The sequence below is a fragment of the Lissotriton helveticus genome, chromosome 2_1, assembly GCF_964261635.1.
Source record: "Lissotriton helveticus chromosome 2_1, aLisHel1.1, whole genome shotgun sequence".
Classification (NCBI taxonomy): Eukaryota; Metazoa; Chordata; class Amphibia; order Caudata; family Salamandridae; genus Lissotriton; species Lissotriton helveticus.
Genome location: NC_136059.1, coordinates 694,101,407 through 694,128,203, shown reverse-complemented (window position 1 = coordinate 694,128,203; position 26,797 = coordinate 694,101,407). Strand labels below are relative to the sequence as shown.

The 26,797-nt window shown below is 49.9% G+C and overlaps 1 protein-coding gene across 1 annotated transcript in view; it reads left to right on the top strand.

Moving 5' to 3' along the window:
• The window catches only part of SKIC3 (SKI3 subunit of superkiller complex), a 1,397,627-nt gene that overhangs the window by 830,611 nt on the left and 540,219 nt on the right, over window positions 1-26,797 (top strand). Inside the window, exon 24 of the mRNA XM_078675399.1 lies at window positions 22,492-22,560. Coding sequence (XP_078531525.1) covers window positions 22,492-22,560 — 69 coding nt within the window. The remainder of the gene's footprint in view (window positions 1-22,491; window positions 22,561-26,797) is intronic.

Below are 26,797 nucleotides of genomic sequence, written 5' to 3'. Positions count from 1 at the left end.
GTCTCCCTCGCCGCCTTGAGGATACAGTCGCGGTCCTTGTAATTCAGAATTTTCGCAATGATGGCTCTAGGAGCCTCTCCCGGCCTCGGAGGGGGCACCAAGGCTCTGTGCGCCCGTTCCACAATGAAGACGTTGGACAATCCAGTCGGACACAAGCGCTCACGGATCCAGGTCTCTAGGAAGCGCTCAGGGTTCCCCGCCTCCAGCCGTTCCGGTACTCCCAGTACTCGTATGTTGCTCCGACGCGCCCGTCCCTCCGCATCCTCAGCACGCCGTTCTAGTGCCCGGGTAGTAGAGGAGAGCTGGGCAAGTGACTTTTGTAGGGAAGCGACCTCCCCCTGCAGCTGAGTGATGTTGCCCTCCGCATCCGAGACCTTGTCCGCGACGTTGCGAAGGTCCGTTCTCAGGAGGTTGACATCGATTGAGACTGTCTCAATCTGGTGTTCCAAGGCCGCATGGGAACCCTGAATAGCCTTTAGGAGTTCAGCTCTGGTCGGTTCCGGCGGCTCCTCACCCTTGTCGTCAGGGCCCGTCTGCCGCGTGATCCTCTGTGGTAGATGGCGGGGGTGGTGTATTGGACGATCGTATTGGGTTGGGAGGTCTTTGAACTCCGACCCGTGCGGCCCGCCATGGTGAGCAGCTCAAGTCCGTTTGACCCAAAGTGCGCACTCCCAGTCCAGCCGAGCAAGGAGGGCCCCCCCCGAACTGGGCTAAGTCAGGGATGGCAGGCGCCCCCCGCGGCACACAGGCAACACGATACCAGTGGTTCAAGGGAGCCGGGAGGCCAAACAACGCAGGGGCAGCACTCGGCCACCACCCCTCAACGGGGGTCAGGATATGGGATGCCACCCAGGGAGCAATGGGCAAGGCCAGTAGGAACACGGGCTGCAGCGTCGCCTCACCCCTAGTACTCACAGTTGGCAGTCCACCAGGGGATCCCCAGGCCCCGCAGATCTGGGCCGAGAGGAACAGGGGTGTTCTTCGCCTCCAATCGCCGCAAACTCCCCAGAGGCAGCTCGGCACAGGCCCCAAGATGGCAGGCGTGTGGGGGGGGAGGGGCCCCGTCCAACAATGGGCCCAGCGACGCCGTCCTAGAGTCCCCCCCCGGAGGCAGCAGGGCCGCGAGGAGCCAAAGGAGCAGACAGGTCGGGGCTTGGCAGGGGGAGGGAAGCAGGCCCCCAGTCTGTGCAAGGGTCCGCAACGGCATCGGGTCCAGCCAGGCACACAGCCGCTCAGGGGCTCCGGCGGTCACCAAGCGCCGCGATTCAAGTCAAATGCAGGCGGAGCTCGCAGCCTCCCCCACCAGGTGTGCCGCCACTTCAGGTCCGGGTCGCGGCACCCGGCAACGGTAGGAGAGAAATGGGGGTGAGGGGGTCCAGAGCTCCGACCCAGGGCCGATATTCAAGATGGACGGCGCCTCCGTCCAGGCTTCCTCCGCCCCACGCAGCAGCAGGGTCGCAGCGCTGCCGCTCCCCGATCGTCCACTCACCACGCGGGAGTCACAGGCAGATTCTCGGCGGGCACCAGGGGGCTCGTCCCGGTCAGGAGCCCCGGGTAGCGCACTCGTGTTCCGGCCTCACCACGCAGGCCCAGACCCCGGTGTAGCGTGATTCACCACGCCGACTCCGCCCTCAGGAGCACTCTTGTCAGCGTTTGCAGCGGGGCGCCGGTCGTGGGTCCGTTTTTTCAGGCTCGTGACCCAGCGGGGTCACAGCTCCACTCGACAAGCCAGTCCAGCGACCAGGGGAGCCAGGGCAGGATCAGTGACAGGATGATGCTGGTCTTCGGGACAGAGCTGGAGGAGCTCACGTCCTGTCGGCCATGCTGCTTGGCCACGCCCCATGCTGTGGTATCTTTGATGTGGGTTACCCATTTTTGGACTTCTGGTTGTAAGAAAGAGTCGATGTATTGGCCAACAGGTTCTAAAATAGATCCACAGGCAGATACAATTGGTCTAAAAGGTGGTGATTGTAGATTTTTGTGGATTTTAGGGAGCATATAGATTTGTGGACGACTTGGAAACTTTTTGTCAAGAAATAGGTATGTGTGTTAAGAAATCCATTCCATATCCAATACATGTTGCAGAATTATCCTTAAAATATCCTGGAAAGAGTTTGTAGGATCTTGATCTAGTTTCATGTATACCTTCTCATCACTTACATGCGTGTTTACGCTGTTTATGTAGAATTCTGTATCCATCATTACCAGTGAGCCTCCCTTGTCAGCTCTTTGGAAGGTGATCGTCTTGTTGTCAATGAGATTTTGTAAAGTACTCCAATCTGTTTTAGAGAAATTTTTGCATGATGGTTTGTCAAATTTAATTTGTTTTAGCTCTGATTGAACCATCCTTTCAAAGGAGTCGATAGTTTTATGGGAAATTGGTGCGCAGAACGTGCTCTTTTCTTTGAATGTTCTGTATTTGTCCGGTTCTTGACTTGGCGTTATAGTGGGTGTTTTGATGACATCGAAGAAATATCTCAATTTGAGTATTCTTATGAATTTGAATAATGAGATCTCTGTTTCTCGAGTGTACTTTTTGGGTGGGTACAAAAGATGTACCTTTGTTAAGTAATCTTTCTTGAGCGGGGGTGAGTTTCACGCTTGATATGTTTATTACTAAACTGTCTTCTGGCTCTTTGTGGTTCTCCTTTCGGTTTCCTCTGCTGTTTCTTTGGCTCCTTCTGGTTTTTCTAGTATTGGTGCATTGTTTGCTGCTGGGCTTGTGGATAAAAAAGACGCTTTAGTTGATTTAGTAACAGTAGAGTGTTTCTGTGATGTGCTTGCACCTTTATTTAAAGGTTGCTTATTTTGAGATAGATCCGTATCTGAGACTACACTTTCTTGTGATGAGGTATCTTCATTAGCAGGTTTTTTCCATCTACGTTGATTGTAAACTTCCGCCCAGGTGTATACTTCTTCTAATTTGTAGTCTATTGTATCTCTTTGATACTTTTTCACTTTCCGCTCATGTATTTCTTTGGTATACTTCTCTAGCTTTGTGTTGATATCTTGCAAAATTTCATCGAGATTCTCATGCTGTTGAAGTTCATTTTTGAGAACTGATATTTCTTCTTCCAGAGTTTTGAGAATGTTCGCCAGTTCATCTACTATTAAAAGGATCAGGTCCAATGAACACTTATTGAGGATTTGATATAATTTGTCTATGAAAGTTTTATTATTCCTGCAGAGCATGGGTTTAAGTGCTATTCTTAGACCTCGTGGGATTCGCTGTGTTTTATGATCATGAATCAGAGTGGTAGCATGAAGTCTTTGGTTGATTTCGCGTTTGCTGATATATTCAACTTGTTTGAGTAGTTGAGCTGTGGTATTGGCCTGTGGCCTAAATGATCTGACTTCATGTATTAATCCATACATTTCTGAGGCTGCTTCATTGCTGAAAACAAGGGTTTCTGCTTTTTTTTGCCGTAATCTGAGCTATTTCATCCAACGACATCTTAAATGAGTTGGTGCACTTTAAAGGTTAGACAATGAATATACTGTAAAAAAGAATTCTCAGTGTGCACTATTTCTAGGAAACAATGAGGTTTCTTATCTCTTTTTCAACAAATAAAGTTTCAATATTCAAAATAATGTTTCCACACACACCCCAGGGAAGGGTGTTCCCAACCCATTTTTTTCTGTATACTTTAAGCACTGCCAGACACAGTGCAAAGGTGAAGTTGCACATTTATTAATCTGCAGTGTGCACTACAGGTTAAAAAGATATAACGGAGTGCACTGAGAATTCTTTTTTACAGGACATTCACATGAACACATAAATCACCCCACAACTGTTACAATTGATAAATTCATTAATGAAATAATGTTTTCTAGTGTTGTATTGAAACTCCTTGATACAGTTAATTCCCAACTCACAAATATTACAAGATCCACATATATAGAATGCCTTAGGTTGTTCAGGGAGCCAGTTCCCCCCTTTTGTATGTATGGGTTCTAAATAGTTCCTCGTGATTAAATTCCGAATAGTGGGACATCACCTGTCGGTCACTACTGGTTTGTCTGCAATGTTCTCAGTTAAACCTGATACTCCCTTTAGTAAGTTCCAGTTTTTGTTTAAAATCTTATAGAATTTGTTATGCAATGTATTATATGTTAAAATAAACGCTAAACTTTCCGTGGATTGAACCCTTTCCTTTTGTATTAGTGTGTCCTCCCTTCACATGGTGCACACCCTTTTTCTTGCCTTATCCAGTCCTTTTCCTGTGTATCCCCTACCCAAAAGTCTTGATTGTAACTCATCTAGTTCCTTCCTGAAATCCTCCTCTTGACTACAGTTCCTTCTAATTCGCACCATCTCACTTTATGGTATGCCTTTAATTACCTACGGTGGATGTTCACTATCTGCCCATAGAATTGAATTAGTGGCCGTTTCCTTTCTAAAAAGTTTACTGTGTATTTTACTGTCCAAAGTGAACAATCGCACATCCAAAAATTCAATTTGATGATTATGATGACACATAGTAAATTCCACATTAAATTCATTGCTATTCAAAAATTCCACATACTCCATTAGTTCTTGTACTGAACCTCTCCAAATTACTAGGATGTCGTCTATAAAGCGGCCCCAAAATAATGTAGAGTCTGTCAATTTAGCTGCTCTCCTGCTCCAGGCGTGCTCCCTCTCAAACAACCCCATAAAGAGGTTCGCGTAAGAGGGAGCGTACTATCACCGAGGAGTTACCTCACCTCGTGTCTAGGAAAGACTTCTTCGAAGAAAAACAACTTGCAAACATCCGTACCTAACACTAGATGGCAGGAGTATGCAAAGCATGTGAATCTACAGCTCTACATGCCAAGAACAGATGCTTGTCCTCACTTAACTTATGTGTGCTCCTTTTGAGCCACTACATCTCCTTACTTTGAAGACTGCTTTCTTGCTTGCCATCACCTCTTCTCAGGGTGAGCGAGCTTCAAGCCTTATCTTCCAGACCATCTGAACAAAGTATTCCTCCGTACTAAGCCCTCTGTTCTGACTAAAGTGGTTACCTCTTTCCACATAGGTCAGACCATCACATTGCCCACCTTCTTCCCGCCCCAGCACCCTTCCAAAGTGGAGGAGAGACTCCCCTGTCTGGACCCAAAACGTGCGCTGTCTTTCTATCTTGACCGCACAAAAGACTTTAGGGTGGACGATGAACTCTTCGTGGGTTATGTGGGCGCCAAGAAAGTTCGGGCAGTGCACAAATGTACCATCTCAATGGATTGTCCTTTGCATTAAGATCTGTTATTCTTTGACTAAAAAGGAACCTCCAGTAAGACTTCATACCCACTCTTCTAGGGCGACGGCAGCTACTTCTACTTTGGACGTGGAGTTCCGCTGGCATCTGCCAGGCAGCCATGTAGGCATCTCTGCACACGTTTACTAAGCATTACTGCCGGGACAGCCAAGTCCGGAGAGATAGCTTTTTCAGCCGTTCTGTTCTCCAGGACTTCCTGGTGTGAACTTAGTTTGCATACCCACCTGGTATCTATGGTAAGGTAAGGAATCTATAACTACGGTCTCTTTCAGATAAACAAGTTACTTATCTTTGGTAATCATGTATCTGTAAGAGACATTAGTAGTTATAGATTCCTTACTGCTCCACCCATCCTCCCTGTTCTGCAAACTGACTTCTAGGGATAGGGACTCACTTATAGGGCCCAAGTTATGTGCACTAGTGGTCAGTGTCTTTCATGGCTCTGTGCTTCTGTTGTGGAAAGTCGTGTCGGAACTGACATCAGCAAGCAGGGGCGACGTCGAAGTACACATCGCGACGTCATCCCAGCGACCACGACGACGAACGCGGGGTCGACCGACGTCACCAACTGATGCGCAGGGGTACTGCTACAAAAAAGTTTCTCCGGATCCAGTCTGATGCCTGGGGTAATTTTGAGGTAAGGAATCTGTGACTACTAATGTCGCTTACATCGTTACCGAAGGTAAGTAACTTGTTTGTGCTGTCAATCATTTTCACCATTTCATATGGGGTAAGAAGTTCAAGTTGCAGACTTAGCTTATCAGTATGTTTTCTCCAGATAGAGGTTTAATGTCCCATGCACAAATTTCAGACTGAGCTCTAAACTACAGTAACACTATTTTTAAGCTCTTTCTATCCCTGAAAGGAACAATCAAGCTGCATAGTTTTCTGGCATGACATGGGGAGGAACACAGCAAGGCGAATCAGGAAATGGATGCGGTGGCGAATTTGAATGATGTTTGCACCCTTGAAACTGGTTAGGTAGAAGAGGAATTGTGGTGGGTCCAGGCTGGTAAGGATGATATGTGGAGTTTGGTGAAGAAATACGTGGTGGAGGGTTGCCCCCTAAATATCTTAAACAGTCCTATACACTCCTTTGCCCAAGTGAGTGCAGATTTTGGTCTAGCAAACGCATTTGTCTCTTGCAACAATGTGTGGGTCCCCTCTGCCCCCCAGCGTGTTCACTTAAGCATTATTTATTTGTGTCACAAAGCCACGTAGGGATGTCAGCCTTCAAGGGTTTATATAGGATGCAGTTCAGGTGACCCCGAACTAACTTGGGTGCAGAACATTATGTCAGAGTGTGTGACGTTTGCAAATCCAGAGTTATATATGTGAAGACCACATGTACCTCCTTTCAACCAGTTCGCTGGCCAAAATTTGCATGGCAGACTGTGGGGTTTGATATTACCAGGCACTTTCACAAACGTCCCTCTCACATATATTAAGCTCTGGTACTCATCAATTTTCATTCTAAACGACTGTAGGCTAAGTTTGCCTAGAGAGCAATCACTTCAGCAGATTTAGAATCCCTCAAGAACGTGTTAAGGAGAGCTTCCCTGAGATGATTGTTAAAGATAATAGGGTGTAACTTCCACTGAAATATCAGGTTCCCTCAATTTTCATGGAACAACTTTTCTAATGACTTCTCTTTATGACCCACAGTGCAGTGGGCAGGTTGAACAATGTAATAGTGTTCTCAAGATAGTGTACAACCTGCCTTTTTCCATGGCCATCTGTAATTAGTTGTGGGCCAAAAGAATATCCCCAAATAGTGCCACATGTACCAACCTATTCTTAATGAGAGGGAGACATTGCACCTCAGAAGTAGGTCCATGGTGACCCAAGGATAAGTTTCCCCAGGGCAAATCCTATGGTCCTAAACTCGGGAGGCATGCAGATTCTCAAAGGACTACCACGAAGGAACTCTTTGATATGGCCAGTATAGTCCGATCTCCTCATTTTGTTGTGGGGGATTACATAATTATTTGCTAATCAGGTCAGATAGTAAAATGGAGTTCAAAATTCTCCTGCCTTTACAGAATTGTTGGACTCCATAAGAAAAGTATTGTCACCCAAGATGGAAAGTATAGGAATGTGAAAAGGATTTTCAAAAGCGTATAAGCTTGTGAGAGATTGAGTATGAATAGGAAATTTCCTATAAGCCCGAGACCCGGAGTCCTGACCACACCTTCTCCCTCTTGGGAAAGATTAACTAGCCACCAACAACAGCCCAAACTTAGAGGTCGGGAGTTTACTGAGAGCATTTCTGGAGAGCAGTATCGTACTTGAGAATGATTTTAAGTGTAATTATGTTTTTGCTGGAAGAATGTAAAGCTGTACAAGGGCCATTACACCATTTGGAGAATCATGAGGGATATTTATATGATGGAGACTTCAAGTCACAGATTCCTTACCATGGAAATATCCCCAGGTGTCAGACTGGATCTGGGAATTTTCTCTTTAGCAGTACCCCTGCACTCCGGTAGGTGGCGTCATTTGGCTCTGTGTGGCTTTGTCTGCATCATCTTTCCTGGAAGTTGTGTGCAGTTCCTATATAGGTGCCACCCCAGTTCGCTGACATCAGTTATTTTCTTTCCACGCCAGTCCAGCGCAGATCAGTAAAGAGCTACCCCATAGTCAATTTTTTACTAACTTTTTAAAACTTTTGTCGATGTCTTTTAAGATTTTCCTCCTGATGAGCCGGAGCGTCCCTTGCCCAGTTGAGACAGTTTTATGAGGATGTGCATCTTATATTTGGGTGGCCCGTTCCCTCCAGTGCGACTTCGGGCCCCATAGGTTCGAAAGGGGCCCCTACTGGATCCATGCCAGCAGATCCAGCACCTTTCGGCCCCCAAGGATCCACTGATGGATCCAGATTGGCTCCAGTGTTGCCATGTCGACTTTCCCTGGCGCCAGTCCTGAGGCCGACACTCCTGGAGCCACCTTCCCTATTTCCATCCCTGACTCCGACATGGTGCCAGAAGGGCTCTGTCCGATGTGTACTCTGGTGCTGCCTGGAACCATACTTTCGTGACCGGGCGCCTTGGCCCTATTTCTATTGACGAGCACTCGAGGAAGAATGGGGGGGCGGGAGGGGCTGGACCCTAAATAACACCAGCCTTATGACTCCTTGGACTGGTGTGAGTATCCGGGTGAAACCAGTGGACTGGACACTTCTCCAACATGGGCTCCTGTGAACAGGACAATTGCCCAGCGCATGGTCCATGCCTACACTTCACATGTAAATCCTTGTGCATTACCAACCTCACCACTGGATTGAGAATCCAAGAGACTGGATGCTTTAGACAAGAAAATGTTTTCTTCCACCAGCCTGGCATTGTGTTTGGCAAACACCGCATACGTTTTGGGCCTCTATTCCCACAACCTGTGAAATACAGATGTGCAGGTGCTACCAACAGTTCCTGAGGATGCCCGGGCCATGCATTCCCAGAATGTTACAGATAGGAGGTACACAACCATGTTCACCATTAGATGTGGACTAGACACCACTAACTCACTAGGAAGAGCAGTTTCATCTAAAGTGGTCTTTCAACGCCATGGCAGGTTGAGGACTTATAGCTTTTCTGGGGATGTCCAGACATCACGCATGGGCATTCCCTTTGATGTCATCCGTCTCTTTTAATACTAGGCGGAAATGGCGCTCAAGCTCTTTAAGGAAAGCAATGCTACAGCCAGGTCTTTCGGCCTTTCCATGGCCCCTCAGCACCCTCGTTCTGTCTTTCGCAGCCATGGAGGGGGCATACAGCCGCTTCCTTACCCATCCACTGCAGTGCACAAGCTTTCAAGCCTCTGCGTTGCTGTGGACAAGGTACCTACCAGCCCCTTGGGTCGTGAGGCCAGCAGTCTGGTCAGTCAAACATCACCCCAACTGACCCACCCCCGCCCAGCAACCCCAGGCTCCAAACCCTCCTAGTCTGCCCGTTTATCGTTATGGGCACCCACTAAGAGAAAGTATTCGTCATCACCTGCCCTACTGGCAATCCATAGTGTCGGACAGGTGGGTTTTGCAGATTGTCTGAAGGGGCTATTCTCTCCCCTTCAAGACTACCCCTTCCTCCATGTCAGCTACATAAGACAGGGTGATGGAGGAGTGCCTATCCCTTCTGTGCCAGGAAGTGACGTCTCACTTGGCCAAAGGACCCATAGAGACCGTTCCGATGCCAGATGTGGGTCGTTGTTGTTGTTCCCGCTGCTTTCTGGCACCCAAGGAGAACGGAGGCCTTTGTCCTATCCTCGACCTGTGCTCTCTCGACTTCTTTCTCAAGAATAAGTTCAGAATGCTCCCTTTTGCCCAGGTTCTATTGACGGACTGGTTGATAGCATTGGACTTTAAGATTGCATATTGCATATTCCTATCCTGCCTGCCCACATGGGTTACCTGCAGTTCACGTTGGGCCACAAGCACTTTCACTTTGCTGTGCTCCCCTTTGTCCTCACCAGCACCCCTCGGGTGTTCTCCAAGGTGATGGCAGTGTTCGCAACTCATTTTTAGTGATCAGGGGTGCCAGTCTTCCCCTATATGACGACTGGCTGTTGAGAGTGGGTTCACCCTAGGCTGTTGTCTCCCACCTCCTGACTACGGCAGACCTTCTACATTCGCTGGGACTCACTATCAACGTTCCAAACTCACACCTGACTCCCTCTGTCACTCCCTCTTAGCAGATCTGTTCTGGACAAGGTACAGTTTTGAGCCCATTCTCCTAACCGGCTAGTCCGGGATATTCAGGCTATGATAACGATGTTTTAGTCTCTATCCTGGATTTCTATGTGTCTGAATCGGAGGCAGCTGGGCCTTATGGCCGCCTGCATGCTGGTGGTGACACATGCCTGTTGGCATGCCGGCTCTACAGTGGGACCTAAAGTTCCAGTGGACGTAGCATGAGGGGAATCTCTCTCCGACCTGGTCCATATCTCAGAGGGAACTGCTAACAATCTGCAGTGGTGGTTAACAAACTGCTTTTGGGTCAGCGCCAGACCCCTCTTCCTTCTCCAACCAGATCTGACTGTAGTGATGGATGAATTACTCCTGGGATGGGGGCAATCTGGGATAGGTGTAGATTAGAGGCCTCTGGTCTGCGGTGGAATTCAGACACTACATCAACATATTGGAGCTCTGATCTATCCGGTTGGCATTGAAAGCCTTTTTCTCCTCCATCCAGGGAAGGCTGGTGCAAGTGTTCACTGTCAACACCATCGCCATGTGGTACTGCAGTAAACAGGGTGGGATGTTGTCGTGGGCCATTTGTTAAGAGGCCCTGTATCTCTTTACTTGGCAGGAACAACAGGGCATATTCCTGGTGGTTCAACATCTGATGTGCTCTCTGAACGTCAGTGCGGACAAACTCATCTGCAGATGCCTCACGGATCACAAATGGCATCTGCATCCATAGATGGTGCAAGGTCTCTTTAAGCAGTGGGGAGAGCCTTAGTTAGCTCTGTTCTCCACTGTCAAAAACACGCAATGTCAGCAGTTCTGCATGCTGGAGTTTCCAAGGCGGCTCTATCTCGGAAACGTGTACATCTTGAGTGGAGCTCAGGCCTCCTATATGCCATTCCGCCTATACCACTCATGCCTAGAGTTCTCAAGAAGATTTGAACAACTGGGTCCAAGTCATTCGTGTGGCTCTGCATTGAGCATGTAGAGTCTGGTATCCTGAGCTGCTGATCTTCTGTCACAGCAGCATGGGAGAGTTTTCCACCCGAACCTATCAACGTTTTGCCTTGGAGATTAAGTGCCAACAGTTGACATCTTTCAGTCTTCCTCCCAAAACCTGCAATGATATTCTGACAGCCAGGCTCTCCTCCACCAAAACAGTATTCACCTGCCGTTAGCCCAAGTTTGTGGCATAGCGTGCAGAGAAACAAGTTGACCCTTTTTCTGCTCTTTTCCAAGGTTTTCCTGTTTGTTCCTTCACTTGCCCAGCAGTGCTCTGCTCTGAGCACTGTTATGGAATACCTTTTTGCCATATCTGCTTTTCTACAGTTACCTGCCCAATATTCCCTTTTTTCCAATCCCTTATTATACATAGGTTTTTGACAGGTTTGCAACATGTTTCCTCCTTCTCCCTTCATTATGCCTCAGTGTGGGATCTTAATCTGGTCCTGACGTTCCTGATGTGCGCTCCGTTTGAGCCCTTAATTAACTGTCCTCTCAGGCTCCTTCCCTTCAAGACTGCCTTCCTGCTGGCAATAACATCGGCCTGGAGCGTCAGTGCACTACGGGTCTTGTCATCCAATCCTCCTGACCTGAATATCTACCCAGACAAACTGGTGCTTTGTACGACGGCTTTTTTTTCCGAAAGTGGTCACTCCATTTCACATAAGCCAAAACATCTCTGTCTACTTTTAATGTTCCGTCTCATCCCTTCTAGGAAGAAGAGCAACTTCATGGTCTCGACCTAAAAGGAGCATTGTCTTTTTACATAGACTGCACACAAGCATTCCGGATAGACGACCAACTCCTCATGGGGTATATCGGATCGAAGAACAAACAGGTTGTGCAGAAGTGGACCACCTCCCGAAGGATCCTGCTCTGAATGCAAACCTGCTACGCATTAGCTAAAAAGCAACCCCCTCAGGGTTTATGCACTCATTCCACCGGTGCTAAGGCTGCCACCACTGCGGTAGCATGCGAACTTCCAGTCCTGGTCATCTCCCAGGTGGCATCATTGCACACGTTTGCCAAACGCTACTGCCTGGACATTGAAGTCCGTAGGGATGGACATTTTACCCATTAGGTTCTGCAGAACTTCTTGGTGTGAAATTGGTCCGCAATCCCACATCCGGTAAGGAATCTGCAGCTAGAAGTCTCTATCAGATGAACAAGTCGCTTACCTTCGGTAACGTCTTATCTAGTATAAACTCTATCTTGCTGCAGATTTCTTACCAGCTCAGCCATCCTCCCTGCTCTGTGAACGGATTTCTAGGGACAGGCACTTCCCCCACTTTCAGGTTCCTAGTTTTCCACACCAGTGGTCAGTGTGCTTTGTGGCTGTGTGCTTCTGGTGTAGAAAGTTGCAAAAACGAACTGACATCAGGGCCCTGAGGTGGCGCCTATATAGGCACTGTGCACGTCAATTCCGGCACGGATGGTAAAGCCACACGGAGCTGAATGACGCCACCTATAGGCATGCAGTAGACCTGCTCACGAAAAAATTCTGGTTTCAGTCTGACGCATGCGGATAATTCTAAGGTAAATAATCTGCTGCTAGATGAGCCTCTACCAGGTAAGGTGTTACAGAAGGTAAGTAACTTGTTGTATATAGTTCTAACGTTTGTTCCTCCCCCTTTCCCGTTTTTCCGGGATGGTGCCCATGACATCTCAAAATTATTCTAATTGTCCCTTTGTCGTTTCCTAGTGATATTTCATGATGAGGCTTTGTGTTATTTTACTTTTATTAATGCTAATAAAATCTTGATTGTTTATTATGCTTTTTAGCCATTAATATAGCAGGCCTGGTACAGGTCAAATACATAGGAACAAATAGGAGTTGTAGCAGGCCCCGACTGAGCTGTTAAGTAATGTGCTTGTGGGCACGAGATGAAGCACTTCAGTTCGGAATGTCAGTGACTCCAAATAATGTGTTTAAAAACATAAAGGATGAGGTACCCACCCATTCCCAGCATCCCTGTATCTTTTTCACTGATAAAGAAAAACATCCATTAGTCTCCCATACCACATCCTGCTTTCTTCCAGCTGGGTGACTCTTGCCTGGGATATTCTCTCTGATGAGAAACGTACGTCTGTCAGACTTGTAGTGAGGGGGCTGTTTGTTTTCATATCTGGACAGGTGGAGACCCTTTCTCCGAAGTAAGGGCTTTCACTCCTTGTATTGTGCTGCACACCTGAAGCTGCAGAGAAAACGGGAAGTATGAGTTCCACCATTCCCATGCCCTTGAAACCGGCAAGAGTTGAGGAGAGAGCATGGGAACAGGATAGATGGAGGGGAGGGGGTAGGGCTTGCAGTTCTAAAACCTAACAGTATTGGTAGCAGGATAGAGAGAGGAAGCATGTTCGTCAAGGTGAGTGCGCGTGAGGCATTACACTGCTGCTACGTTTGCAGATCAGGAACAGGAGATGCCAGAGCGAAACAAAAGCTCCCCAAAGACCAGGAATATTCAGTCGCCAGTATTAGCCACAGCATTTTCATGGAGCCGATCTCAAGTGCCACAGTAATGGCAGGAGAAGACCTGCGTGTCCTGGCACCATGCTTAGCATTTCAGGTATGCAGATGATAAATGCAACACATCGTGTCTGAACACAGTGACATTGAAATGCTTCTGGGCGTGACAAACACAAGAATAGGAAGGCAGTCTAGACAACAAAGCCATCCAATCATGAGCATCACGAGCAAAGGACTGACCTTAAGCCCAGAAGTATATGCTATTTTGAAACAGTAGGTCTTGCCAACAAGACAGGAAAGCAGACTGTACCCGAGACCTAAAAAGTGACATTAGGTTAAAAAAAAAAAAGCAAAAGACAGGCTTAAAAATAGAAAGAGATGCAGGCGATCAGGTCGTTAAGAACCATCATTGTGATGCAAATTAGAAGTATTTCTCATTCTATAATGTAGTTCAACTTAATCCTTCAATGCACTGCCTATTGAACCCATCTCTGTTCCATGTCTGACCGGCCTTTCAGTTTTGAAATAATTTACAGCATGTTTTTCTACTGATCTGGTGGACCTATTTGCTGTAGGAGAAAACGGCTTGGTTCGCGCTTGTCATTGCAGTGATTGCTGAAAACAGTTGCCTTATTCACGTTTTGTCATGTTTGGTGTAAATACCTCCTGTTACCATCCACCTACCCCATGCCCAACTCTAAATATGGTGTTCTTCCAGGGTCTCCTAGCACCGACTGTGACCGGTTTAGTTGCTGTTCTTCGTCTCTCAACATCGCTAAGCCTTGGAATGTTAGTCCTCTGTTGCTTTTGCTCATCCTCTTAACATTTTCCGTATTTTCTTGAAAAATTTGTCTTCCTTCCCTACATCATATTTACTTTTTCGTACCTTGACAGCTAATTTTCCTATGATTTTGTACTTATGATTCATTTTAATGAGAATTGCGTTGGACATATGTGCTATTAAAGTAAAGTGAATGAGATTCGTTCAACAGTTGTGCCTGAAGTAATATTACTTATTGTATTGACGATGGAAGATCTGTTAATCCACTTCACCTATCAAACAGGCGATGCCTCGGACGCCTCGTTCCACAAGCGCCCCAAAACTTCTAGACTGCAGCTTCTAAGTGATAATAAATCCAGAGGTCTTTTTATTGATTAAGACAAAGAGGAGCTGACATTATTAACAAGAATGCTATTGGAAGTATTAAAATATTTTATACCGAGCTGCAAAAGTGACCAAGATGTTTTGCAGTCATATTTGAAAGAATAGTTTTATAAGCCCCAGCAGTTTAATATAATCTATACATCTGAAAGAGACAATTAGTTAAAGATTCCTTACCTTAGAATTACCCCCAGGCGTCAGACTAGATCCGCAGAATTTTTTGTCAGCAGCACCCTTTGCTTGTTGAAAGGAGGCGCCGCGTTAGTCATTGGTGTTGTGGTCACCTGGATGACGTCCCAGTAGCTACTTAGACGCCGCTCTTGCGCATTGACGTCAGTTCTTTCTTTTTCCGTGCCAGCCAGCGCAGATCCGGAGAGAGCGGTACCTTCAGTCACTGTTTGACTGACTTTTCGCTGACTTTTGTCGACGTCGTTTTATAGGTTGAGCCTAGAGCAGCGCATGCGGTGCGGCTCGACTTTTAGTGAGGGGAGTTTCAAAGTGCTACCCACAAGCTTTTCCTGGCCTAAAGCTTGCGTGCATGTGCGCGTGAATGCGCGCAGCCGCCATCTGCCTTTCTTATCGCCTTGTTTTACAGTTACTAGCCGTCATGGCTCATTAGGTGCTTTCATCTTTGTATTTACTACATAGATGCATCCCAAAATCTATTCCAGCATTGCTTTGACGTGCCACTAGAGGACACTGTAACCCCATGAATACTTTTGGATGCACCCCTCCACCTCTTTCTCCAGCTGGGCCCAGTCGCCGTGCAAAATGCCCAATTATTTACGAGTCCATTATTTACGAGTGTTTCTTTGCTGTGCAGTGCCCTCTTTCCCATGTTTCAACAGTGTTGTCTCTGTCTAGCACCGCTCCACCGGATCCAAGACAAGAGATAGAGGGTTCTTTTTTTTTTTAATGCGTGTAAGACGCTGCCATTTAGAGCCGCTTCATCGTAGATATTTAGCCTTCCAATTTATTTACTGTGATACTGGGTACGTCCAACCTCCCCTTTCCAGTGGAAGTTTAATTCACGTAACTTTCCGCATACCGCATGTCAAATTAAACTAATGTCGGAGGACCATTTGTTTCTCCAACAGGAAGTTTTGGCACTCTTGACCAAGTTCAAGTTCAAAAATTTGTGTAGCGCACTACTCACCCAGAGGGTCTCAAGGCCCTTGAGGGAGGGGGGAGGGGAGGGAGGGTACTTTACTTATCGAATATCCAAGTTTTTAGTTGCTTTCTGAAGGAGAGGTGGTTCTGTGTAAGGCGGAGGTGGGTGTGGAGAGAATTCCAAGTTTTGGCCGCTAAGAAGGAGAAGGATCTACCCCCCATGGTTGATCTGTGGATGCGCGGAATTGCGGCGAGGGCTTGATTGGACGATCGTAGTTGTCGGGTGGGGGTGTAAAAGGACAGGCGCGTGTTGAGGCATTCGGGTCCTAGGTCGTAGCGGGCTTTGTGTGCGTGGGTGAGGAGACGGAACGTTAGTCTCTTGTTGACGGGGAGCCAGTGGAGGTCTTTCAGGTGACCGGAAATGTGATCTTGGCGGGGGATGTCTAGTATGAGTCTGGCTGAGGCGTTTTGGATGCGTTGGAGTTTTTTCTGTAGTTTAGTTGTGGTTCCGGCATAAAGGGTATTTCCGTAATCCAGTCGGCTTGTGACTAGTGCGTGGGTGACCGTTTTTCTTGTTTCGGTGGGGATCCAATGGAAGATTTTTTTGAGCATGCGTAGGATGTTGAAGCATGATGATGAGACGGCGTTGACTTGTCTGGTCATCGAGAGGGAGGAGTCAAGGATGAAGCCCAGGTTACGTGCGTGGTCAGTTGGTATGGGTGCGGTTCCCAGGGCCGGTGGCCACCATGAGTCGTCCCAAGCAGAGGGGGAATATCCTAAGATGAGAACTTCCGTTTTGTCCGAGTTCAGTTTTAAGCGGCTGTTCTTCATCCACTCGGCTACATTTTTCATTCCTTCGTGAAAGTTGGTTTTGGCGGTGTTTGGGTCTTTGGTGAGGGAGAGGATCAGCTTGGTGTCGTCTGCGTAGGAGATGATGTTGAGGTTGTGTTGGCGCGCGATGGATGCGAGGGGGCTCATGTATACGTTGAAGAGGGTGGGACTGAGTGATGATCCTTGTGGTACGCCGCAGATGACTTCGGTGGCCTCTGATCTAAAAGGGGGGAGGCGGACTCTCTGGGTTCTTCCGGCGAGGAACGAGCTGATCCAGTCCAATGCTTTCCCTTGTATTCCGACGTTGCTGAGGCGTTGTATGAGGGTGCTATGACAGACTGTGTTGAAGGCTGCGGAGAGGTCAAGTAGGATGAGGGCAACTGTTTCTCCGTTGTCCAGTAGTGTTCGAATGTCGTTTGTTGCTGCGATGAGGGCGGTCTCGGTGCTGTGTTTGGCTCGGAAGCCGGACTGTGAGGGGTCGAGGGATTTGTTGGATTCGAGGAAGGTGGCGAGCTGATTGTTGACGGCTTTCTCAATGACTTTGGCAGGGAATGGGAGGAGCGAGATGGGGCGGTAGTTCTTAAGTCAGGTGGGGTCTGCTGTGGGTTTCTTCAGAAGGGCGCTGAGTTCGGCGTGTTTCCAGCTTTCCGGGAAGGTAGCGGAGTTGAGGGAGCAGTTGATGACGTCTCGGAGATGGGGTGCGATGATGGATTCTGCTTTGTTGAAGATGTGGTGGGGACATGGGTCGGTTGGTGATCCTGAGTGGATGGAGTTCATCAGGCGGATGGTGTCTTTGGTGGTGATTGGGTTCCAGGCGCAAAGGTTGATGGAGGGGGGTTTTGGTTCGGAGGTGGGTGGAGCGGATTGGTCTCCGGACTGGTTTTCAAAGCGGTTATGTATGTCGGCGATTTTGTTGTGGAAGAATGAGGCTAGGGAGTCGCAGAGGTCTTGGGAGGGAGTGATGTCGTTGGTGCCGGCGGTGGGGTGGGTAAATTCTTTGACGATGTTGAATATTTCCTTGCTGTTGTGGGCGTTGTTATCAAGTCGATACTTGAATGCTGATTTCTTGGTGGATCGGATCAGTTGGTGGTATTTGCGGGTGGCGTTCTTGAAGGTGGTCAGGTTGTCAGTGGTTGGGTTTTTTCTCCAGGCTTTCTCGAGGGTGCGACAGAACTTCTTGGATTTCTTAAGGTCATCGTTGAACCAGGGGGCTTTTTTGCTACCTTGTTTGATTTGATGGTTTTTCAAGGGTGCTAGTTCGTCGGCGCTGTGGGTGATCCATTGTGTGAGGTTGGTGGCTGCTTGGTTTGGGTCTGATGATTTGGCAGGAGGGTTTTGGTGAAGTGATGTGATGAGCTGGTCGGTGGTAATTTTGTTCCAGTTTCTTCGGGGAACTGGTTGTGGGAGGTTGTGGGTCGTGGTCTTTTTGTAGTTGAAGTGAACGCAGCTGTGGTCCGTCCAATGGAGAGCTGTGGTGTGGTTGAAGGAGATGTGCTTGCTGGAGGTGAAGATTGGGTCGAGTGTGTGTCCGGCATAGTGGGTGGGGGTATCAACAAGTTGTTCGAGTCCGAGGTTGGCCAGGTTGTCCAGGAGAGTGGTGGTGTTGCTGTCGTTTTTCTTTTCCAGGTGGAAGTTGAGGTCTCCCAGTAGAATGTAGTCCTTGGAGGGGAGGGCGTGTGGGCTGATGAAGTCGGTGATGTCTTCGCTGAATTGTGTGCGGGGTCCTGGTGGCCTGTAGATGAGGGTGCCTCTGAGTGTGGTCTTGGGGTCGGTGTGGATCTGGAAGTGAAGGTGTTCGGCGGTAGCGAGGTTGTCGTCGGAACTGGTCGTGATGCGGATGGTGTTCTTATGGACGATGGCGATGCCTCCTCCTGTTTGGTTGGTGCGGTCCTTTCGGATGATCTTGTAGCCGTCGGGATGGCTATGGCGATGTCGGGAGCTGATGAGGCGTTCATCCAGGTTTCTGTAAGGAAGGCGACGTCAGGCGATGTAGTGTCGAGTAGGTTCCAAAGGTCAATGGCGTGTCTGTGGATCGAACGGGTGTTGAGTAAGATGCATTTCAGATGGTTAGTGTTTGAGCTTTGTTTGGAGTTAGTGGATTTGGTGTGAGTCCTGATGCTGTCGAACTTGCAGGAGCGGCAGGTGAAGGGTCCATGAATGTGTCCGGGGGTGGCTGGTAGCAGGTCGGGAATCGGTCGGGGTTAAGTGCTGAGAGGGTAGCCGCGTCGTACGTTATGCGGGTGGAGAGGATTTTGCGGGGGCCAGGGGGTCTGGCCCTGGGCACGGTACGGGCGTAGACGGACTTACCTTTGGTGCACCTTCGGCGCGCATGGGGCGCGTCCGCTGCGCGCAGATACATCTGTCATATGTGGATAGTGGAGGGGGGAGGGGCGAGGGAGGAGCAGCTGGGAGGCGGGAGCGGGGTGGAGGGACGGGCTGGGAGGCAAACAAACACAAAATGGCAGCAGAAACAAAAGCAAAACCAGGCTAAGCAAATACTCAGGCAATGCGATATAGCGCTACGATATAGCGCTATGATGTGGCACAATTTAAATGCAGGCAGTGTTACAGTTCAGCGCAGCGCTACAATACCAATCTGGCACGATATGAAGGCAGGCAATGTAGCAGTCCAGCGCTGTGAGATCAGGGAGCGTGGGGAGCGACCACCTCTGTAGGAGTCAGGATGGTCACAAGGGAGCTATTGAGCGAGTTTGTGCCCCAGAAGTAGGTTGTTGTTGCTATTTCCACTACTTTCTGGTGCCCAGGAAGGACAAAAGCCTGCGTCCTATCTTAGATCTCAGGAACGCCAACCGCTTCCTCCGGAAGGAGAAGTTCAAGGTGTTGACACTGGCTCAGGTCCTGTCTGCTCTCACCTCTGGAGATTGGATGGTAGCGTTGGACTTGCAGGATGTTTTTTTTCACATCCCCGTCCTGCCGGGCACCGGCATTACCTCTGGTTCATGGTAGGCCATGAGCACTTTCAGTTCACCGTGCTCCCCAACGGCAGACCTCCTGCACTCAGTGGGGGTTCACTTTGAACGTGCCGAAGTCACACCTGACTCGCTCTCATTAGCTCCTTTTCATCGGAGCGGTTCTGGACACGACGCAGTTTCGGGTTTATCCTCTCGAGTAGCGAGTCTTGAGTATTCAGGCTATGATTCTAATCTTTCAGCCTTTATCCCGGGTTTCTGTCAGAATGACCCTGAGGCTGCTGGGCCTCATGGCCTCCTGAAACCTGCTGGTGGATCCTGCGAGATGGCATATGCGGGCTCTGCAGTTGGACCTGAAGTTCCAATGGGCACAGCATCATGGGAATCTGTCCGATTGCATTCAGATCTCGTAGGGCACGGCTCGCCAATTGCAGTGGTGGCTAACAAACCAGGATTGGGTCAGTGGCTGATACCGTCCCCAACTGAAGTACACGGTGGTGACGGATGCATCACTTCTAGGGTGGGTGGCTACATGGGAGAGGCGGAGATCAGAGGCCTCTGGTCTCTGGCGGAGTCTGTGCTCCACATCAACCATCTGGAGCTCCGGGCGATCCGTCTTGCGCTGAAAGCATTCTTTCCTTCTGTCCGAGGAAGAGTAGTGCAGGTGTTCACAGACAACACCACAGCCATCTGGTACTGCAACAAACAGGGCGTGGTGGGGTCATGAACCCTATGTCAAAAGGCTCTCCATCTCTGGACATGGCTGGAACATCTGGGCATGCCCCTGGTGGTTCAACACCTGGCAGGTTCACAGAACGCCAGGGCGGACGTACTTTACCGCAGGTGCACGATGGATCACGAATGGCGTCTTAACTCGGAAGTGGTGCAATGTCTCTTTCGGCAGTGGGGAGAGCTTTGGTTAGATCTATTCGCCACAGAAGAGAACGCACAATGTCAGCAATTCTGCGCTTAGGAATTTCCAAGGCGGCACTTGGTAGGTGACGCTTTTCGTCTTGAGTGGAGTTGCGGTCTTCTATATGCCTTTCCGCCTATACCACTTCTGCCCAGAGTGCTGAAGAGGATCAAGCGTGACCTGGCCCAAGTCATTCTTGTGGTTCCTGATCGGGCACGAAGAGTCTGGTAACCCTGTTACACATGGCCATCGATCCTCCGATCAGACTGCCCCTTTGGGAGGATCTTCTGTCGCAGCGGCAGGGGACGGTACTCCACCCGAACCTGTCCTGCCTCCACTTCCTTGCGTGGAGTTTGAGCGGCGACAGTTGACAGCCTTTGACCTTCCTCCTGAAGTCTGTGATGTTATTTTGCCAGCCAGGCGTCCCTCCACTAAGATGATATATGCCTGCAGATGGAACAAATTTGTGGCATGTGCACAGCAAAGGCTGCGGATCCCCTTTCTGTCCCTCTCTCTGAGGTTCTCTTGTTCCTCCTTTCTTTGGCCCAGCAGGGCTCTGCTCTGAGCACACCTAAGGGCTATCTCTCGGCCCTTTCAGCCTTTCTTAGGCTTCCTCATCAGCCTTCTCTTTTCAATCCCCATGTTGTAAATTGCTTCCTTAAGGGCAGTACTAATTTTTTTTCTCAGTTTACCTTCGTAGTGCCTCAGTGGGACTTGAACTTTGTACTTGCCTACCTAACCTGCGCTCCCTTTGAGCCGCCTCATAACTGTCCTATCAGACTTCTTACTCTAAAGACTGCTTTTCTGGTTGCCATCACCTCTGCTTGCCGGGTGAGTGAGCTGCAAGCCCTTTCTTCAAAACCTCTTTTTTGACTGTTCATCCTTGCAAGGTCGTCCTTCGAACTAGGCCTTCCTTTCTTCCATCTGTCAGGAAGCACGTGGACATCTCTGCACACGTTCACAAAATACTACTACCTGGCCAGCCAAGTCTGGAGAGACGACTTCTTTGGCCGTTCTGTTCTCCAGGACATTCTGGTGTGAACTTGGTTCGCAGACCCACCTCCGGGGTTGGTATTGCTAGGGTATCTATTCTAAGGTAAGGAATCTATAACTAATTGTCTCTTTCGGATGAACAAGTTACTTGCCTTCAGTAACTCTATATCTGTAAGAGACATAGATTAGTTATAGATTCCTTACCGCCCCACCCATCATTCCCATTCTGCAAACTGACTTCTGGTGTCAGGGGATAATCTTCAGGGCCCCTGTATCGCACAGTAGTGGTCAGTGTTTTGCATGGCTCTGCATTTCTGGCGTGGAATGTTGGGTTAAGAACTGACGTCAACGCGCGATGGTGGCATCTAAGTAGCTACCGCGACGTCATCTCTGCGACCATGATGCCTACGACGAATGCTGAGCCGACCAACGCCTCCTTTCGACGCACTGGGGTACTGCTGACAAAAAATTCCTCCAGATCCAGTCTGACACCTGGGGTAATTCTAAGGTAAGGAATCTATAACTAATGTATGTCTCTTACAGATATATCATTACTGAAGGTAAGTAACTTGTTCATTAGTTTAACAATATTACTGATACTTACACTAACAGATGTTTCACATCTATTTCTGTTATATTTGGCAGTTTTGCCCCCAGCACAGGTAATGTTAAGGACCCATGCATCCATTCTCATCGCAGTTTGTTTACGCTCATATATTTCTTTGGCTGCTGATTAAGTTATAGGTGCTAAGTTGCACCCAGTAGGGAAAGCGATGAGCTTGAGGCAGACACATTTCTTTCTATTTAAATGTTGCCTATTTTGTTATCTTTCATCCTGTTTCCTTCCCTTTTAGTAAATTTCACTTTACAAATTGTCGTTTATGTATTTTACAATAAACACGAATATTGTATTGTCATTTTGATGCATCATAGTAACTGTGACGAACATTGTGCGTCTTGGTTAAATTGATTTCTGTTTTTTTTAACACTTAATGAAAAACGTCCAGTGCTGCTAGACACAAGTGAACACAGTAACATGGTTTTAGTTACCAGTTTCTTACGCTGTGTGTGTACCATTAACAGGAGTAAACATGAATGTCACTGTCGCACCCTTTGTTAAGTTGTGTTTCTGTTTACTATATTTCAGCTAGCTCATGAAGCCTTCAAAGTAGCCCAATCCCTCGAACCTTCGTTCGTCAGATGCTGGATTGGACAGGTGAGAAGTGATGGGAAAAAAAACCTTTAAGAACATTTCTGAGTGCATCATTGGCTGAGTCAGCAGTTCAAATGCTGCCTTTTGTATATTGGTATTTTGCATTTTGTCTTACGAAGGGAAAAAAAACCATTGCAATTGTCGTTTAAAATGCATAATTGCTTTTTATGTATAGGTTGACTCAGGTTCTTGATTGGAAGAGTTATTGCATTAGAGTACCAGGTTTGTTGGCTACATTCGTGCACAGTAGAGCCGAATCTGAAGAGCTTTTCATTTTTGATGGGACTTGTTTGTGTACCCTCATTATATTAGGGTTTGGATTCTAGCACGGCTTTCCGCATATTGGGTGGGAAGCAGTAGTTCCAGGATTGAACTACCATGCGAGTCTATGTATACCCAAAAACTCACAAGTTTAAAGGTACTCTTAACTTCTCACATCAAAAAGGATTGGATATGTACTCCTGACAGTAATGATTAATTAACATGGGCTAGCCATTAGGAACGTGAATTATAAGTACTAGCGTGCTTCAAACACTTCATACTAAATGATGCCACAGAGAAATTGTATCTAAAGTTGCACAATAGACTTTAGGACAAGGTTTTTTTGAAGTCACAAAATTGTTTTGCGTACATTTTATTTTAAAAGCAACTTGCTTTCAGGCTTCTGTGTGTTTTACATATAAGCGGGAAGAATTCATTTTGGAGAACCTTAAAGTAGCTTCAAATTGTTATATTTTGCATTTTCACCGGAATGACTGTGTTCGAGGCATGTGGGCTGCTGAGTTCACATCTTGTGCATAGATCGCCGCCTAGTATCTGAAAGAAACAGGTTAGTATTAGATTCCTTACCTTAGAATATCCCCAGGCGTCAGTCTGGATCCGGAAACTTTTGCGTAGCAGTACCCCTGCGCGTCGGTAGGCGTCGTCTGCAGGCGTCCCCTGCGGCTCCGCGTCGTCGGCGTCGTGCGCCGTGATGACGTCGCTGGAGTATATAGACGCCGCCTCCGCGCGCTGACGTCAGTTCTTCTTTTTTCCGCGCCAGTTAGCGCAGATCCGAAGAGCAGTACTCCGGTCTTTTGACCAAGTTTTTTGTTTAATTGATTGATCTTTACGGTGCCGGTAGGATGCCCGGTTTCAAGAGTTGTGACGAGTGCGACCGCCTGATGTCGGTCACCGACCACCATCGACTCTGCCTCCGGTGTCTGGGCGCGGACCACGACGTGGAGTCCTGCGTCGACTGTCGGGCCTTGACTGGAAAAGCTAGGCGGGAGCGGTCCCGCAAGCTTCTCGAGCTCCGGTTGTCGGCCCCGCGTCGAGAGCGGTCCCGGTCCGGTCGGAGGTCGAGGGAGCGGTCGAGGGAACGGTCGCGGAGCCGCCATGGGCGCTCCGGGAGTCGCCACCATTCCTCCGGCTCGTCAGGTAAGCACAAGAAGTCGGGGCGTCGCCATCGCACCCCCGACTCCCCCCGACGCCCGCGTGCTGCGGCCGGGGGCTCGGGTGACCCCACCCCCGCGGTCCCGCATGGGTCGCCGACGCCGTCTACCCCACACCTGTCGGTCCCTGGGGAAGGCGCGTCGCGTGAGGAGATCGAGGCCTTCCTCATTGCTATGAGGGCGAGGTCTTCTCCGGCGGGGCCTTCGGCGCCTGCGGGGCCGTCGGTCCCGTCTGGGGGCCCGAGCGGTTCGGGTGCTCCTGCCCCGGCGCCGCCGGTGGCTCCGGCCCCGGCGCCGCTGGTTCCCTCTGGTTCGTCGCCGGCTGGTCTCCCGGCCTCTCCGGCGTCGGTTCCTGTGGGCCAACCCGTGGTACCGCCCCCGCGTGGTGCAGCGACTCCGCCGTCGGCTCCGGCCGGCGTCGGGTCCCCGGCACCGACGCCGCGCGGCGCCACCCCCCTTTCCTCCCCGACTCCGGACTCGGAGCCGGACCGGCGTCGGCCGACGCCGGACCCGACGCCGATGGGGCCCGTTGACCCCGATGTCTATATCGTCGACCCAGAATATGGGTATGACGAGGAGGAGTATGGAGAGGGTTGGGAGGGGTCTGAGGACCCTCTATCCCGTGCCTGCCAGTACGATGTGGACTGGGTAGGTGATCTGGGTGATGCCAGTGGCCTGGACGAGTCGCCCAACCCTGGGTTTGTCTCTCCGTCCCCTGTGGCGTCCGAGGCGGGTGCTGCCTATTCAGTGGTCCTGATGAGGGCTGCCAAGGCCTTACACCATGAGCTCCCCGTCGCGAAGGTCAAACCGAATATTCTGACGGAAGTTTTTAAACCGCAGTCATGCCCCCAGGAGCCTCTGCTGCCGTTTAATGAGGCCCTGACGGATGTCCTTCTGGGCACCTGGTCCAGGCCCGCTTCTGGTGCGCCGATTGACCGGAACGTTGCCAGGCGTCACCGTCCCTGCTCGGACGACCCTGCCTTCCTGTCCACCCATCCCTCCCCGGAGAGTCTGGTGATCCAGGCCTCCACTTCACAGTCCGCATTTCCGTCGGCTCCGCCCGACCGGGAATCAAAGAGGTACGACCAATTTGGAAAAAAAAGTGTTTTCCTCTTTGAGCGCTGGACTGCGGTCTTGTAACACCGCGTGCCTCTTGGGCCGCTACACCCACTCCCTGTGGGATACGGTCGAGGAGTGTTTGCCGCAATGCCCCCAGGAAGTGCGGGACAAGCTCACCCGGGCCTTGGTTGAAGGCCGGGATGCGGCGCGGTACTCGATCCGTTGTGGTCTGGACACCACGGATTCACTGGAACGGGCCATGTCCACTACGGTGGCGATTCGTCGCCATGCCTGGCTGAGATCTGCCAACTTCTCACCAGACGTCCAAAATACACTTATGGACATGCCATTTGATGGCAGTCGCCTATTTGGTGACAAAGCGGACCACGCGCTGGAGCGCTTCAAGGACTCCAGGGTCACGGCCAAGTCCTTGGGTCTCTCGACCCAGCGCCAGCAGACGGGTTCGTTTCGGCCCTTTCGTGGCCAAGGGAGGGGAGGTCCCACACGTGCTGCCAGCCACGCGGCGCAGAGCGCTCCCCAGCGCGGTGGCGCCCGTGGTTTCCGCCGTGGTGGCGGTAGAGGCCAGCGTCGTGGTCAGTCCACGCCTCCCTCCGCTGCGGCATCCAAGCCTTCCTAGTCCGAGCTTTCGGGCTCACGTGACGCCAGTGGGTGGCAGGGTTCGCCATCACCACTCCCGCTGGCGCGCGATAACATCGGACAGGTGGGTGCTGCAGCTTGTCCGAAGGGGCTATGCCCTCCCCTTCGAGTCCACTCCTCCAGCCATGCCACCGCAGAACCACCGTGTGTCGGGGGACCACTTGACACTTCTGCAGGAGGAAGTTACGGCCCTCTTGGCCAAGGGGGCCATCGAGCGCGTTCCTGGGCCAGAAGTAGGGTGTGGTTGCTACTCCCACTACTTTCTGGTACCCAAGAAGGACAAGGGAGGCCTGCGTCCTATCTTGGATCTACGGAACGTCAACGGCTTCCTCCGGAAGGAGAAGTTCAAGATGTTGACTTTGGCTCAGGTCTTGGCTGCTCTAGACCCACAAGACTGGATGGTAGCGTTGGACTTGCAGGATGCGTACTTTCACATCCCCGTCCTGCCGGCCCACCGGCGTTACCTGCGGTTCACGGTAGGCCACGAGCACTTTCAGTTTATCGTGCTCCCATTCGGCCTTACCAGCGCCCCACGGGTGTTCACGAAAGAGATGGCGGTGGTCGCAGCTCATCTGCGCCGGTTAGGGGTTTCAGTCTTCCCCTACCTCGACGACTGGCTGTTGAAGGCGGGCTCGCCCCAGACAGTCGTCCACCACCTTCAGATGACGGCAGACCTCCTGCACGAGCTGGGGTTTTCCATCAATGTGCCGAAATCACACCTGTGTCCCTCTCAAAAGCTCCTTTTCATCGGAGCGGTTCTCGACTCGGCGCAGTTTCGGGTTTATCCTCCGGAACGGCGGGTCCGGGATATTCAGGCTCTGATTCCCATCTTTCAGCCGTTATCCCGGGTTTCGGTCAGGTTGACGCTGCGGCTTCTGGGGCTGATGGCCTCCTGCATCCTTCTGGTGCATCACGCCAGATGGCGGATGCGGGCTCTGCAGTGGGACCTGAAGTTTCAGTGGGCCCAGCATCAGGGCAACCTATCCGACCATGTCCTGATCTCGGAGGGCACTGCGAGACAGTTGCAGTGGTGGCTTACGGACCGCGATTGGGTCAGGGGCAGATCCCTCTCCCTTCCCCAACCGGAGCAC